Below are 14,211 nucleotides of genomic sequence, written 5' to 3' on the forward strand. Positions count from 1 at the left end.
CTCTTGTTCAGCCTCTCACACAAACACAGCCTATAGCGCTGCAGTGCTGCAGTGCATCCGCTCACATACACAGAGCCCTCCCCTCTCCTGCTCGGTTCCCTTTCATCTCAGAGACACTAGAGGGCCATGACAGCACGCTCAGGTAGTGAGGAGGAAAAGAACCTACATTTTGGCGCCATCCTGTGGTAGAGTTAGGAACAACAGAACATACAGAATAAAACATCATTCTTTATTGATTTTGGTTTGAGTTTGTGGTGAAGTATTGCCTTCGTTTTAGTAAATATAAGAAATATACGGCCCGAGATGAACACTTTCTTCCCAACACCACCCCTTGATTCTCAAAGAACCACATATTCACTTCTTCACTCCAAAATAAACATTTAATCAAAATTCTGTTTGTGTGCTCTTATTACACTACCCAACTCCTGCACCCCAAAAAACACACATGCTTTACGCCACCTTGAGACACATGAGAACACAAATGCGGCCAAAGTGTAAACACAAACTCTTGCTGTCAGTGGCCTCTGGTTGTGTGTTCAGTGTCTAGTTCGAGTTCCTGATGAACTGGACCCGGTCGCTCACAGGAGCCTACTCTTAAGAAGAGTTCAAATGATTTACACCACTCTCTCACACACACACACACACTGCCCTGACAACAGGCTTTAGAGAGAGCTAAACAAATACAGATATGCATGTACATGAAATTGCAGAGATGGTTCTACATGACAGTGATTCGTTGAGGTATCTTCATCTAAAAAAAAAAAAAAAAATTCTGACCTTCACTGTCCACTCTGAGCAAAGATGCCATCAATGCTTAACAAAAGACTGCTCCTAAGGGTAGGGGTGCTGAATAGAAGGAGGGAGGATGGGAGAGGGCAGAGGAGGGGGGGGGGGGGGGCAAACACACTGTTCTGATGTTGTTAAGGCCACCCAAGTCCATGTTCCCAGAGCCCAGGGGCACACACACACACACACACACTCAGGGACAGGCACTGCAGAGAGGAGACGCACACACACACTCAAGGACAGGCACTGCAGAGAGGAGACGCTGCTTGAGTGGCTGAGTAGAAATCAAACGGGGGGGGGGGGGGGGGGTCAGGAGTTCTGGTGGCGGCGATGGTTAACGTGTGGAATGCATGAAACTCCCTCGCTCTCTGAAGGACGAGGTCTCCATTCACTTCCCCAACGACAAACTGCAAGAGAACACACACAGGCAAGTAGGTAAAGCAGGTAGCTACTGCAAGCACCAACCTGCATTATAAATTATTATATATATATATATATATATATATATATATATATATATATTATATAACACTTAGACTGCCCCTACCAGTGTCTCATGCATGCCTAAGCCTAATAATGAACACTGAGCTACCCCACATTTTACACAGCACAGAGGACCTGCTTTCAGCCAAAGAGAAGGAGAGCAGTCCTACATGTTAAACCACTGCTGAGAGGACCTGCTTTCAGCCAAAGAGCAGTCCTACATGCAGTCCTTAAGCCACTGCTGAGGCTTGCCTCACTGGCTGGTCAAGGTCAAACTGCCTGTTTATAAATTAACACAGGGCTGTGTTCAGATTAATCTCAATGGCCTTGGATCACAAAGCACTAACCCCCCCCCCCCCCTTCCCATTTAGCAACAATACGAAAAAAGTGTTCTGTTGGCAGACACAAGACAGAGAAGAAATTATACACTGCAGGAGCCCCACATACTTGTTGAAATTGTCATCTTGGAGGTTCAGCACCAGGCTGTCAGCATTGAGGTACACTCTGTTCTGTGATGTAGCCACCTGGACGCCATGCGAGGGAACAACATGGAGGGAAGGAAAAGAAAAAAAAAACAAACAAACAAACAGTTCATCAGTCACTCGGCAGACAGCCCAGAATGACTGTTCAGAGAGCAGCTGTATTTGTCTGTTTGCTTGCAGACTTAAGCACAATTTTGACTACAAAACAGAGAATAAAACTAAACAAAAATAAACTAAACTAATAAATTAAACAAATGACTATGCAATTTCAGATACAAGTCAGGAGTCTGAGGTGGTGAGCAGTACCGTCTTGGCGATGTTCTGGGCAGCGCGGATCCTCCGGAGTTTTAGGTAACCCGGATTCTTGGTAACGGCCTCCCCCAGCTGCGGACCAAACACAAACACACGTGGAGACAGCGTGAGCGCGTGCTGTGGCCCTCGGCCTTTTGTGGCCTCCCAGTCACTGCCCGCCGGCCCCATTCCACACAGAGGCCAGCGCCGGCCTCACAGAACAGGGCCTTTCACTGCAGCCCATAAACATGCAGAGGCCCGCCAGACAGACCCCCTCCCTAACACACACACACACACACACACATACACAGCGCTCTCTACTGGCCCTTTCAGACACATGGTTTCTTAAATCACTCAGACAAACGGCTGCTTATGTAGTCAGCATTTACAAGTGATCAGTATTGTAGCCAGTTCACCAAGTAAATTAGTTTTTTTTTGCACAAGTGAATTTAATTTGTCTTGAGATCACACCAATGGAATGTCATGCAGCTGGTGAATTACCTTAACAATGAATAGCATGAGGTTTCAATTGATAATTGCTTCAAGGCTGGTTGTTGTTAGTGTGTTGAATGTTGTAAAGAGGAACAGGGAAGGGGAGAGGGAGAGATAGAGACATGGAGGGAGAGTCTGAGCCAAACACAAAGAGACTAGGATACCAGACACTGACCAGTTTAGCAGCCTCAGCCTCTCCTTCAGCCTGGATGATCTTCTGTCTCTGGTCCTGCTTGGCCTTCTCAACATAGAACTGTGCCCTCTGAGCTTCCTGCTGGGCTACACACACACACAGAGTGTTTATTAGTGAACTAACAGTATCACTGTATTTAAAGAGTTTAAATTAATAACACCACAATAAGCACACAGCAGTTTTATTGTGTCTGATTCACAGCCAACTGTATGTTCACCACACACAAAAGTTTCTAGAAGGTAAAAGAGGAGAGACAGCGCTCTCTAGTGGTTTGCACAAAAATGAGCATCAACATTTCAAAACATAAAGAGCTCATTAAGGCTTTGACTCAATTCAAATGATTATTTGAGATCAAATTAGTGTTAATTTACAACAAAAATATGCAGGCTGGAGTTCAAAGGTAGTTTCCCCTTCAAACTTCTGTTATAATGTTTAATAAACTGTACAGCGAAACATCTTCACATAGTGCAAACAAATAAGTTATACTCAATCGAATAATCTGGTTGCCTTACATGTAATTTCGGCTAACTGTTAAATTATTTTGTGAGTTTACAATGCCTCCTGAACTACATAATATCGCTGGGAATGGACCTTTTTCACGGCAGCCATTTTTGACATGCAATATGCCCAGGTGTGACTACTGTCATAAGGTTCTGATTCTACTCCACTTGAACTGAACAGAGACTAACAGATTTAATAAAACCTGAGCTTGCCCTACCATCTCCTGCCAAAATGTGAAATATTGCAAGCAAAATTGCCTACTGTTGATTACTGTTAAAGACTGCATTTGGCACATTCGGTACGCATCTCTATTGAACCTAACGCCCTGTACCTAAACGGTTCGAACAAATACGTGCACCTTTACACCCCTAACTATAACAATCTGACATGTAATTTACAAATGTCACATTTAGACTGTTAACTATCTTGTAACCTATTAAGTACTAATGACCTTTCTTGGTAGGCCTGCTGGTTGTAACTGTAAATACTAAAAGGGTATTTTGCTATTTGCAATTGAAATTTCTTTTAACTAACAAACTGACGGTTGTATGTGTTCACTGAACCAAGAGTATGAAAATAAAAAACAACTTTTCAATCTAAAACTTAATCTGAACAGATATTAGTGCCGAAAACTTTCAGAATTCTTCACTTTCTGCTGACGAAAAAAATGAATGTCCGCCATGTTTTTTGTGCACGTGAGCAACGTCTTTTTGTTGTTATGTCACAGGTGTGAATAGCTCAGCTGTCTGGCCAAGGCTATTCGTACCAGGGGTGTAAATAGACACTCCTAAAATCTGTAGCCTATTTGTGCTTTAAGGCTAACACGATTACATACAGCCCTGGGGAACAGGGTTGGATTTTGGCACAAGGCTGTGATTTTGAGTTCAGGCAGAGAGAAAAAAATGCTTTAAGAAATATTAAATAGAAAAACAACAACAAAAATAATCGAGATTTCATTTTTTGGCCATATTGCCCAACCCTAAACAGAATGCAGCCATCAAATATAGATGAGATCCACCAGGACCTCGAAATGGCCTCTCTGGACACACACACACACACACACACACACACACACACACACACACACACACAGCTCCAGGGCAGCGTCACACACTGGGGGGCGCTCTGCTGGAGGACTCACCAACTTGCTTGGCCTCCACGGCGGCTGTGTACTCTTTGCTGAAGCTAAGCTCTGTGATAGCCACATCATCCAGGATGATGTTGAAGTCCTTGGCTCGCTCAAAGAGCTCGCGGCGGATCAGGAGGGAAACCTGAGGACCACATACACATCATACCAGCACAGTCAGCAGAGTAATCCTGGATGCATGTTCCTGTGCACAATGGCTGGGGGTCCACTAAACTCATTCAGATCTTTTATGCACATTCATGGAGCAAAGGCACTGCTGGTGCTGTAACCTCAGTATAAGGCATCTGCCGAAGCCATCATCCATTTGTGTATGACCTATATCTGTGACATAAGCCGTGGCCTACTGGTTAGCGCTTCGGACTTGTAACCGGAGGGTTGCCGGTTCCAACCCCGACCAGTAGGCACGGCTAAAGTGCCCTTGAGCAAGGCACCTAACCCCTCACTGCTCCCCGAGCGCCGCTGTTGTTGCAGGCAGCTCACTGCGCCGGGATTAGTGTGTGCTTCACCTCACTGTGTGCTGAGTGTGTTTCACTAATTCACGGATTGGGATAAATGCAGAGACCAAATTTCCCTCACAGGATCAAAAGAGTATATATACTTATACTTAAATCATGGTATACATTCTGGTGTATATGACAAAACATACCAACAGGGTGAACAAATGCCTGTGTACTATTAGTGCATTCATGAGCAACTGGGAAGTGGGAAAAGTCCTACTTAAATGGGTCTCGTCATTGTTTATTTACTGCATAGTCATAAGCATGCATCGTCTTCATTTTCCAATAAAGTATCTATCTATCTATCTATCTATCGTAATGTGAAACAGTAGGCCTACCGTACTTTCCCATTTACTATTGTGTAATTATGTGTTGATAGCCTTTTGGCTAGCTAGCCTATGCACATTAGCAACATCGCCAGTTTGCTGTTGTCAAGTCAACGCTCTCAATTCATTAGTGGAAAGTTCCGAAGTGGGAACCTTCCCACCTCCCAGCTGCATGAATGTGCCATATACAGTGCAACCGGAAAGTATTCAGACTAGGGCTGTCAATCGATTAAAAAAATTAATCTAATTAATTACATACTCTGTGATTAATTAATCTAAATTAATCACATATATATTTTTTGCTATGAAGGTATTTTACATATTTAAATTCAAATGAATCATGGAATAATCAGCATTAGTGACATTAAAGTTCAAAAACTCTATTATTATTTTCACTGTTCAAATAATTGCCATAATAATCTATGATATGACCTAATATGCTGAGAACATAAATTCAAATGTGCGTCGGGAAGAAGTTTTTTTTTTCACATACAAGGCATTTCAGGCCACAGATATAACCTAGGGGACACAACGAAAATTAATTAACACTCCCCTCAATGTCAACACTTATTTCTTTGCATTGATGTGCGACTATAGAGTTGATGAACTCCGGTGATATGCAAATTCCTTGCTGCAGACATTGCAGAGGACTTTATATTCAACACTATTTTTTATCAACACCATCAGGCCATTTTTTAAAAGTAAATGTTCCAATCAATTATCCAGGCAGCACGTTTTCTTCTCTCTCCTTCATTTTACAGTCTAATTTTTACTGACTAGAACGGCTCGGGGTTAAAGGTCATACGGAATCGATTAATATGCACTAATTTTTTTAATCAGTTATTTTTTCTCAAATTAATTAATCGAAATTAATTATTTTGACAGCCCTAATTCAGACCCATTCAAGTTTTCCACATTTTGTTATATTTCAGACTCATCTTAAAATAGATTCAATTCATTTTGTTTCTCATTCATCTACATACAATACAAAACAGGTTTTTGGAGTGTTTTGTAAATTTATAAAAAATAAAAGACTGTAAGTATTCAGACCCTTTGTTATGATGCTTGCAATTGAGCTCTGGTGCATCTATCAATGGTCCTTGAGATGCTCCTACAAATTGATTGGAGTCCACCTGTGCCTAAATTAATTCACTGGACATTATTAGGAGATGCACACATCTCTTTATATAAGATCTCACAGTTGATGGTGTATGTCAGAGGAAACCACTAAATCTTCAGTGTCCACACGCGGTGAAAACTGCACAAATTTCTTAGCAAAAATCGGTCCATCTGGCTAAATTGTCAAATTTGAATATTGATCTCGAACTAAGTCCCTGTTCCTGTTTTTTCGCCCTTTTTTCACGTAGACAAAGAAAACGAAAATGCAAAGATGGCGTAGCCTACTGGCGTCTTTTTATTTGTGGACATTAAGTATGAGCGCTTAATTTAGGACCCATTTATTGAAGAACGTCAGCCATGTTTGTTCACACTCTGGCTTTTGTCCTGTCTGGTTGTCTCTAGTGCCCTTGTTAACATGCCGGTGCGATCATGGAGTCATGGCTGTCGCTAACGCTCTACGCCTCCTGGGGGTGCCACTGTTACTCTTGAGGAAAGCAATGCTCACTAGCCAGGCAACTATCCTGACAACCTGTACCTGTTAGAGGTCAAGATATAGCATGCGCTTTAGTAGCTTAAAACCAAAAGCCTGGGAGGGCCATTTTGAATACAGTCAGATATAGTGGCCGTTTGTGGTTTGAACCCCACATGTGTGTGTGTGTGTGCGCGTGCGTGTGTGTCTTTAAACTACATTTGGTATAACATGTTCTCACTTCCTGTGTGATCTAGAGGGTTTAATATGTAAAGCATATTCAATGCATAGCCTACATGTTTCTATTGTCTGTGTTCATTCATTTTAAAACAAAGCCATCGCCGGCGGGACGGTTACCCCCCCCCCCCAACATTCTAAATCAATTGTATGCACCATATTGCTATGTAGCATAGTAATGTTATACTCCATTTCAAAGCTTTTTTCATGTACAATCTGTATAGTGCTTTACATTATCAGATTAATCTTTAATTAATTTAATCTCAATTATATTTGATCCAAAATGCCCCCCTCCCCCTCCTCCGCCTTTGGTGCTACCCTGACCTCTGGCTGCAGTGTAGCTGCAGCACAATAAGTAGATGCAACATATTGGGTACTGAAATATTCACAAGAATCCATAGAAATGGAATCTTCATGTTGTATTATCCAATATTAGTTGTACAACATCTTGGACAATGAGTGTCACCCACTCCATAGCACTATTGTTAAGCAGAAGAGCCTGATCAGCTGGAGACTTCGCTCACTGCCTTGCACAACAGACAGACTGAGAAAGTCATTTGTCCCCAGGGCCATTGAACTGTTCAATGCTTCACTTAAGGGAAGAGGAGAGATAGACTTCTCTGCATAGTCTGTCTGCCTCTTCACCCCCTCCATGTTTGGATAATGTCTGTCCACTAGCCACTTTTACCACTGTCTTTCTGCCTCACTGTTTGCGTGCTATATTAGAACATATGCATAACCGCTTCCTCCATGCCACAGCCGAACTGTTTGCTTAGTTGCGTTTTTATATTATATACTTTAATTACTTTTCTGCTGTTAAAGAATGTGTATGTGTTGTCTGTATGCTGCTGAGACCTTGAATTTCCCCTGGGGATCAACAAAGTATCTATCTATCTATCTATCTATCTATCTATCTACAATTATTCACTATTTTGTGTAGTCAGTCTATTTCAGAACACCTGACATACAATCTAAATAGTCCACAAGAAACCACAAATTGTTACCTTTCATTTGAGACCAGGATTATGCTTCTACACAAAGGGGTTCATGTGCAGTAAGCAAATAATGGTCTAAAGCACTCATATTTTCATTCTATATTGATCTACTTTTGCACACAGCTTCACAAGACCTGGTGCTAGGGCTCAGTTGTGTTTCTAAGGGATATCAAGTGACCTAGAGGGCTGAAATGTGGTCAGTTAAGAGATGCTTGTAATCCGGCAGAAAGAAAAAAACTATATTCTAGCCTCTGTAACTTTGTGTAAGTACATCACACAGTTATTTTGACTGTTTCCTACGAAAACTACAGGTTCTCAGCTTTCTATAGAGCAGGGGTTCTCAATGTTTTTGGTTCCACGGACCCCTTTTGGGAGAGAAAATATTCCGAGGACCCCCTTATAACCGTAACAATTTAGCATGTCATTAGTATTCTCTGAAGTTGTGGACAGGTCCACTATCCCATGTTTTTTTGGCAGATGTGCAACTCAGTTTTGGATTTTGTATCACTTAACAACATGGACTGACTCAAACATTTCTACACATTCATCAGCTAGCTGGCTAACAAATAAGCCAAGCTAGCAATAGTAGGAATGGTTCTTCATGACCTAAGTTTTATGGGTGAAAAGGGGCATTTTTTAAAATGCTAAAACTCAACTTTATAATTCCAAGCAAATTATTTTGCGGACCCCTTGGCTATGGGTCGCCCCGGACCCCACTTTGAGAACCAGAGGTCCAACATTTGATGGTAGGCCCCAAAAGAGGTGGGAACAATGCCCTTGAAAATAGGCACAATGCAATTTCAGGCAAAAACTTGAAATTTGTATTGAGATCCATGTTTAAGTACTATACACATTTAGGTCGTCCTTGCCGCCTCCGCGGTCACAGATGTACTCATGTACCTGCGCTCTCTGCGTGATGAGCTGGGATGCGTTGAACTTTGCCACCACACTCTTGAGCACCTCGTTGACGATGGAGGGGAGCACCCGCTCATCGTAGTCCTTGCCCAGGTGCTGATAGAGAAAGGGCAGGTTGGAGGCCAGTGGCCGGGACAACACACGCAGCGAGATGTTCACCATCTGCAGGTCTACGCAAAGAGAGAGGGACCACATGAGGATCCGGGAGAGGCTACTGATGCTCAAACTGTACACAGACTGCCGAAGAGTCAAGAGACGTGGTTAAAAAAAAAAAAAAAAGTCACAAATACGTGTGCCCATGTCTAGAATTCAGTGTGCATAGCTGGCAGAAGACTTTAAGGACACGTTATTTTCCTACATATTTATGTTGAAAAAAATCCTGAAAAAACTGAAAAGGTACAGGGTACAGAACACACAATAAGCACAAATGGTATTGATAGGCCAAGAGCATACACATACAATGTGCCCTTTCCACAAACACCGCCTGAGGGCGAGAGCTGATTAGTGTTCTCTCCCCTCATGCCTGGGGGCAATCCAATCCTCTTTAGTCCCCAGACTGACTGGCATGGCCTTCTACTGTGTTACATGGTGTCTAAGACAAACACTGTGTCTATTTTCAGTATTCACTCTCTCTGCCTCTGCTGATGCTACTGCCACTCTTAAATACAGTAGCATGCAATGGGCTCCGGTACGTACATACGTCTGTGTCTGTGTCTGTCTGTGTGTGTGTGTCTGTGTGTGTGTGTGTGTGTGTCTGTGTGACATATATATTACAGTTACTTATTATAACTTACTAAGGGCTTTCAGATATAACCTCCGGAGTATATGCGGAGGTTGGTCAAACGGAGGTCCTACACTTCGAATGATTCAGATATGATGCTAACCTGTGGACCTTATACTGACCTTATACGGACCTATGTGTGAACGACATACACGCACATTACAGAATCTCTGTGTGGTTGTCGAGTGAGGGGTGGGGGCTTGCAAAGTTCGCAAGAGGCGAGATATGATACAGAATATATGCGGCTGCTGTTACAGCTGCTGTTTTTATTTACAAAATGTATGCATTATGTAGCCTAGGCTAAAGAAGAAAAATCTATTGTGTATAAAGTATATATACTTTTTTTTTTTTTTTTGATGTGTTGTAGGCTAATACTTGAAGTAGTCACGTAAGTGCTCCGTGATGTCTGCATCTTTTCAGGTTGGAGATTTTCTGGACAGCACTATGCCACTCCATCATGACACTTGCATTTAAGTCAGATTTAAGTGGCCCCACCACATGGACGCACAAAAGAAACGTCATCGACACGCCCTCTCACTAGGTGTGAATTTTAACTGCATGTTCTTCGCTTCGTTCAGACACAGCACATTTACATAATGTCCGGAGGAAATACTAGGAGGGGAGTAGTAGAACAACGGGCTAAGTTCTGACTTCCATATGACCGTTTATGTTGTTCAGATATACGACCCCACCGTTTAACATCCGCAGAACCTCCGGTCTTACACGTATGTCTGAAAGCCCTAAGCGAGTGTATAGTAGGTGTGAAGGATTGAGTTAAATGCTAGCTGTTAGACTAGGGTTCCCCAAATAGCAGCATACTCAAGCATACGTCTGCCTTCGATAAAGGCAAAACTGCAAACATAATGGTCAAGCAAACTGATTAATGAACAAAATAAACATTCTCTCATTTTGCCAACACATGTAAATACAATGAATTCCGTGGTTAAATAGCTCGCTACCTTTTTCCACCTGTATCTCTACCTCATTCAGTATTTCCGTGGTCCTAAGACACCTCGGCCCCAGAGAGAAACTAGTAGCCCACTCCAAAATCTTTACTTAGTTGTCACAATCTCTGTCTAATTTCAGTCATGGGGCCCTCATTTGAATACTGGGCAAAGTGCAAAGTCAGTCTATGGGTAAGGATCTCCTGCATGAACTAAAGCCATCAGATGGCATGTGACAGCTTTTAGCTAACCCACTGATGTTTGTGCTTAAGATATTGCTCATGGTGTTAATTTTGCAAATAGATCTTGTATAGCTATTAAGTTACCGTTAGACTTTGCACTTAAATGTAAAAGAATGTAAAGCATGTAAAAAAGGAGGATCCACGTTGTTTTATTGCTTTGGATCCACATCCATCACTAACTTACAACAACATTCATTGAAAAAATATTCGGGGGTTAAAATTCCATTTTGGCCCATTTGCCATTCGGTATCAATTGTCTGAAGTTTGTGTCTTTGCCCAACTAAATGGCAAGACTTACAAGATAAGCATGACTCCTAGCACACTGATTCTAGCATTCTAGAATATCACTGCTACTGACAACGAGCCCGACTTTTCAAAACTATCTAAATTGCTAGACTAAGACTAAGCCTAAATGTCAAAACATACCTTTGCTTCCTGTTAGGGAAGCAATCTTCCTAGGTCTTGCTCTGATGTCATAGATGATGGGGTACTGAAACCAAGGGATCCTGTTAAGTCAAATACAAACATATTAGAGGAATCACGATGCATGGCTTAATTCAACCCAGAGCCGTACAGATAGATCTCTATAGGGCTCTGATTTAACCTAATAAGTCAGATTTAGTAACTACAGTGCAACACAATATGTGGCTTATAGGTTTAATTCTCCAAAAGTTTGTGCTCAAAATTGCAGGGCAGACAACATCCACCACTTATAAAATGAATCCATCTGTACCTGTTTGATGGCATTAAATAAACCCATACATACATTTACATTACAAACACACAGACATCATCTAGCCATACCTGAAGTGGAGACCCTCTGACAGGACTGTATCCATCTGCATCCCTCCAATGCGGTTAAAGACGATGGCTCTCTGCCCTCCTTCCACTAGGGGAAAACACAGTTCAAATACCATCAGGATATTTGCCCACATTTAAACAATACCCCCCAAACTGTGTAGGGATACATGAAGTCATTTTGCTACGAATTGGGTTCAAATTTGTCAAAAACTTGGTTTGGACATGACAAAGAAATTCAAGAGCGCTTAAAGACCTGCATTTAGTGACTGGATCACTGCCATGAGGATAACTAACACCATGTACCTGTGTACGTCGCCTCTCTGACAGCATAGGCCAGGGCTCCGGCTCCAATGAGCAGTTTGACGCCAAGGCCTGCTCCTTTAGGACCACCGGCAGACATTCTGCCAGCGATCTGCCGGAGCTGCTGAAGTAAACCCTGTTCCATCCAAATGTAGGCAGAGAGACCAACACAGAGAAGGTCAAGACTTAGACACATCAAAACTATTTGTATTATGATTATACATGGTCAAAATTTCAAGTGCAGATAAATCTGTCCACAAAAAATATCTGCAACATCTATACATAGAGATGCACCATATTAATGGACAAAATATTGATTCAGTGATCTATTACGATACTTTTGCCCATGACACATGATCATTCTCTTAAAGGAGAATTCCGGTGTGATATTGACCTAAAGTGTGTTGAAACATGATACCGAGTGTGAACGTATGTCTCATAGCTCATCTCGGCTTGTCCCCTGCACTCAGAAATCTGGCGCTAGTTAGCTGATGCTGCAAACAGTTTTTCGATGGGGGTGCCTCGGGCATCGGCCTAGCCATGCAAATAAATCACTGTTTTACACCATTTACGAGGCTCAAAGTAGCTCCATACTTCATTGGTAGACTTCCGAGGGCCTTGACATTTAAAACGAGACATTGAGAACTTTAAAAAAGCACTGGTAGTTTACTTACAAGACGATTTATACAGACAGTATCTTCACGGAGTTTAGCGTTTGCAGCCATCTTAAATTTAGTCCCGATACGTCGAGCGACGAGTATGAATGAACAGGCATGATAAGGGATCAGATTCCAAAAATAATTCTGTGGAAATGCATGGATTCCAGTTGCTGCTACTGGAAGAAACTGGAATCCATGCTTTTCCACAGAATTATGTTTGGAATCTGATCTGATGGTGCACTTTGTTTGGGGCCTAGCACCAAAGCTGTTAAGTTCATAGTATTTTTTCAATTATTATTATTATACTTAAAGAATGTCTCTTGTCTAAAAACCACCTAGGAAGATAACCAGTGTAAACTTTCGTTGAGGACCAACAAAATGTTAATTGGTGCAGATTTAAAAAAGACAAGAGTATGCACGCCATTTAATTGCATTTCTATGCCAGTCTTATAGTGATTTTTGTGGTAATAAAATCAGAAAGAGTAGAAGCTACTCAGTATTGGCAAGCACACAAATGTAGGCCTACATTTCCACTCAGTTTAATTAAAATGCTATAGGTTCATTCCCAATTATAGAACTGTTCAATTAAAATAGGAAAGCAGGAAGTGAGGTCATATGTTGGCCAAACTTTGAATCCATGAAACATGCTGTGCTTGCTACCTTGCCCTTGACCAACACAACGTTGGCAACGATGTTTAGCTAAGCTGGTAGCCGCCCCCCCCCCCACACACACACACACATTACAGCGAGGTGCTATATTTCTACATAGTTTAATCAAAGTTGACAAATTTCTGTAATTTGACACCATAATGCTGTAAATAAATACGCCTTTGTGTGACTTTTACGGTTCTTTCTTCTGTAGTTAACGTTACACAGATATCGTGGTGTTGTACACAACATTGTCTTGCAATGTAGGAGTGTCACAAAATATGACGTGGTTACACTGATTAAATAAATTATCTGAAGCTTAACGAGACATGAACCTGAAAGATGTTCTTCTAATGTTATAACGAATGACTAACCAACAAGTTTGTAAAAACGTATTCCACATAACTTTACCTAACAATATTGGACATAGCCTAATGACTACCAAACCTCACTGAACCTCGCTAAATTAAGGTAAAGGTTATTACAAAATGAACGTTATGAGGCATGAGATCGGGGGATGAGCCCTACTACGCAGTCTGCTTCTACAGTGACACAGAAATACCCCCACACCCGTTTATTCGTATGAATAATGGCAGTGCACATGCATGTAAGTGTGTGTCAACAGAAGCATCGATATAGTGACAAAAGTAAAGTTATAAAGGAATATAAACTCACGCCTGGATCTTTATTCGCCATGCTGTTTCCACTCGTGATACGTATTCTGATAAATTCAAGGTCATATTAAAATCACTTCCTGTGACACAGGACGCTGCACCATGGAAATTGTAGTCTCTTGTAGTTCGCAACATCAGATCCTAGTGCGGCAGCGTGACTGCACAGGTTGCCTACAGGGGACGCTGTTTCCATTGAGACCAACCAACCAATTTAACTTGGAAAGTCATT

At 41.8% G+C, this 14,211-nt stretch overlaps 1 protein-coding gene across 1 annotated transcript; it reads right to left on the reverse strand.

Annotated features, from left to right (window-relative positions):
* Positions 1-208: 208 nt before the first annotated feature.
* On the reverse strand, positions 209-14,071 carry phb2a (prohibitin 2a). Its single transcript, XM_042104770.1, has 10 exons — positions 13,984-14,071; positions 12,005-12,137; positions 11,705-11,789; positions 11,327-11,406; positions 8,919-9,103; positions 4,370-4,499; positions 2,710-2,813; positions 2,058-2,135; positions 1,717-1,793; positions 209-1,193 (listed from the first exon to the last, which is right to left on the reverse strand). The coding sequence occupies exons 1-10, from the start codon at positions 14,002-14,004 to the stop codon at positions 1,175-1,177; spliced, it is 912 nt and encodes a 303-aa protein (XP_041960704.1). The 5' UTR covers positions 14,005-14,071; the 3' UTR covers positions 209-1,174.
* Between the last annotated feature and the right edge of the window lie 140 nt (positions 14,072-14,211).

The sequence above is a fragment of the Alosa sapidissima genome, chromosome 1 (genome assembly GCF_018492685.1).
Source record: "Alosa sapidissima isolate fAloSap1 chromosome 1, fAloSap1.pri, whole genome shotgun sequence".
Lineage (NCBI taxonomy): Eukaryota > Metazoa > Chordata > Actinopteri > Clupeiformes > Clupeidae > Alosa > Alosa sapidissima.

What these genes read in the sequence shown, in the direction of transcription:
- phb2a (XM_042104770.1), bottom strand. Translation starts at nt 14,004, where the DNA reads ATGGCGAATAAAGATCCAGGC. An exon ending in CAGAGAGGCGACGTACACAG is followed by an intron (nt 11,790 to 12,004) that starts GTACATGGTGTT and finishes GTTTTCCCCTAG; the next exon opens with TGGAAGGAGGGCAGAGAGCC. An exon ending in CCCAGAACATCGCCAAGACG is followed by an intron (nt 1,794 to 2,057) that starts GTACTGCTCACC and finishes CATGGCGTCCAG; the next exon opens with GTGGCTACATCACAGAACAG.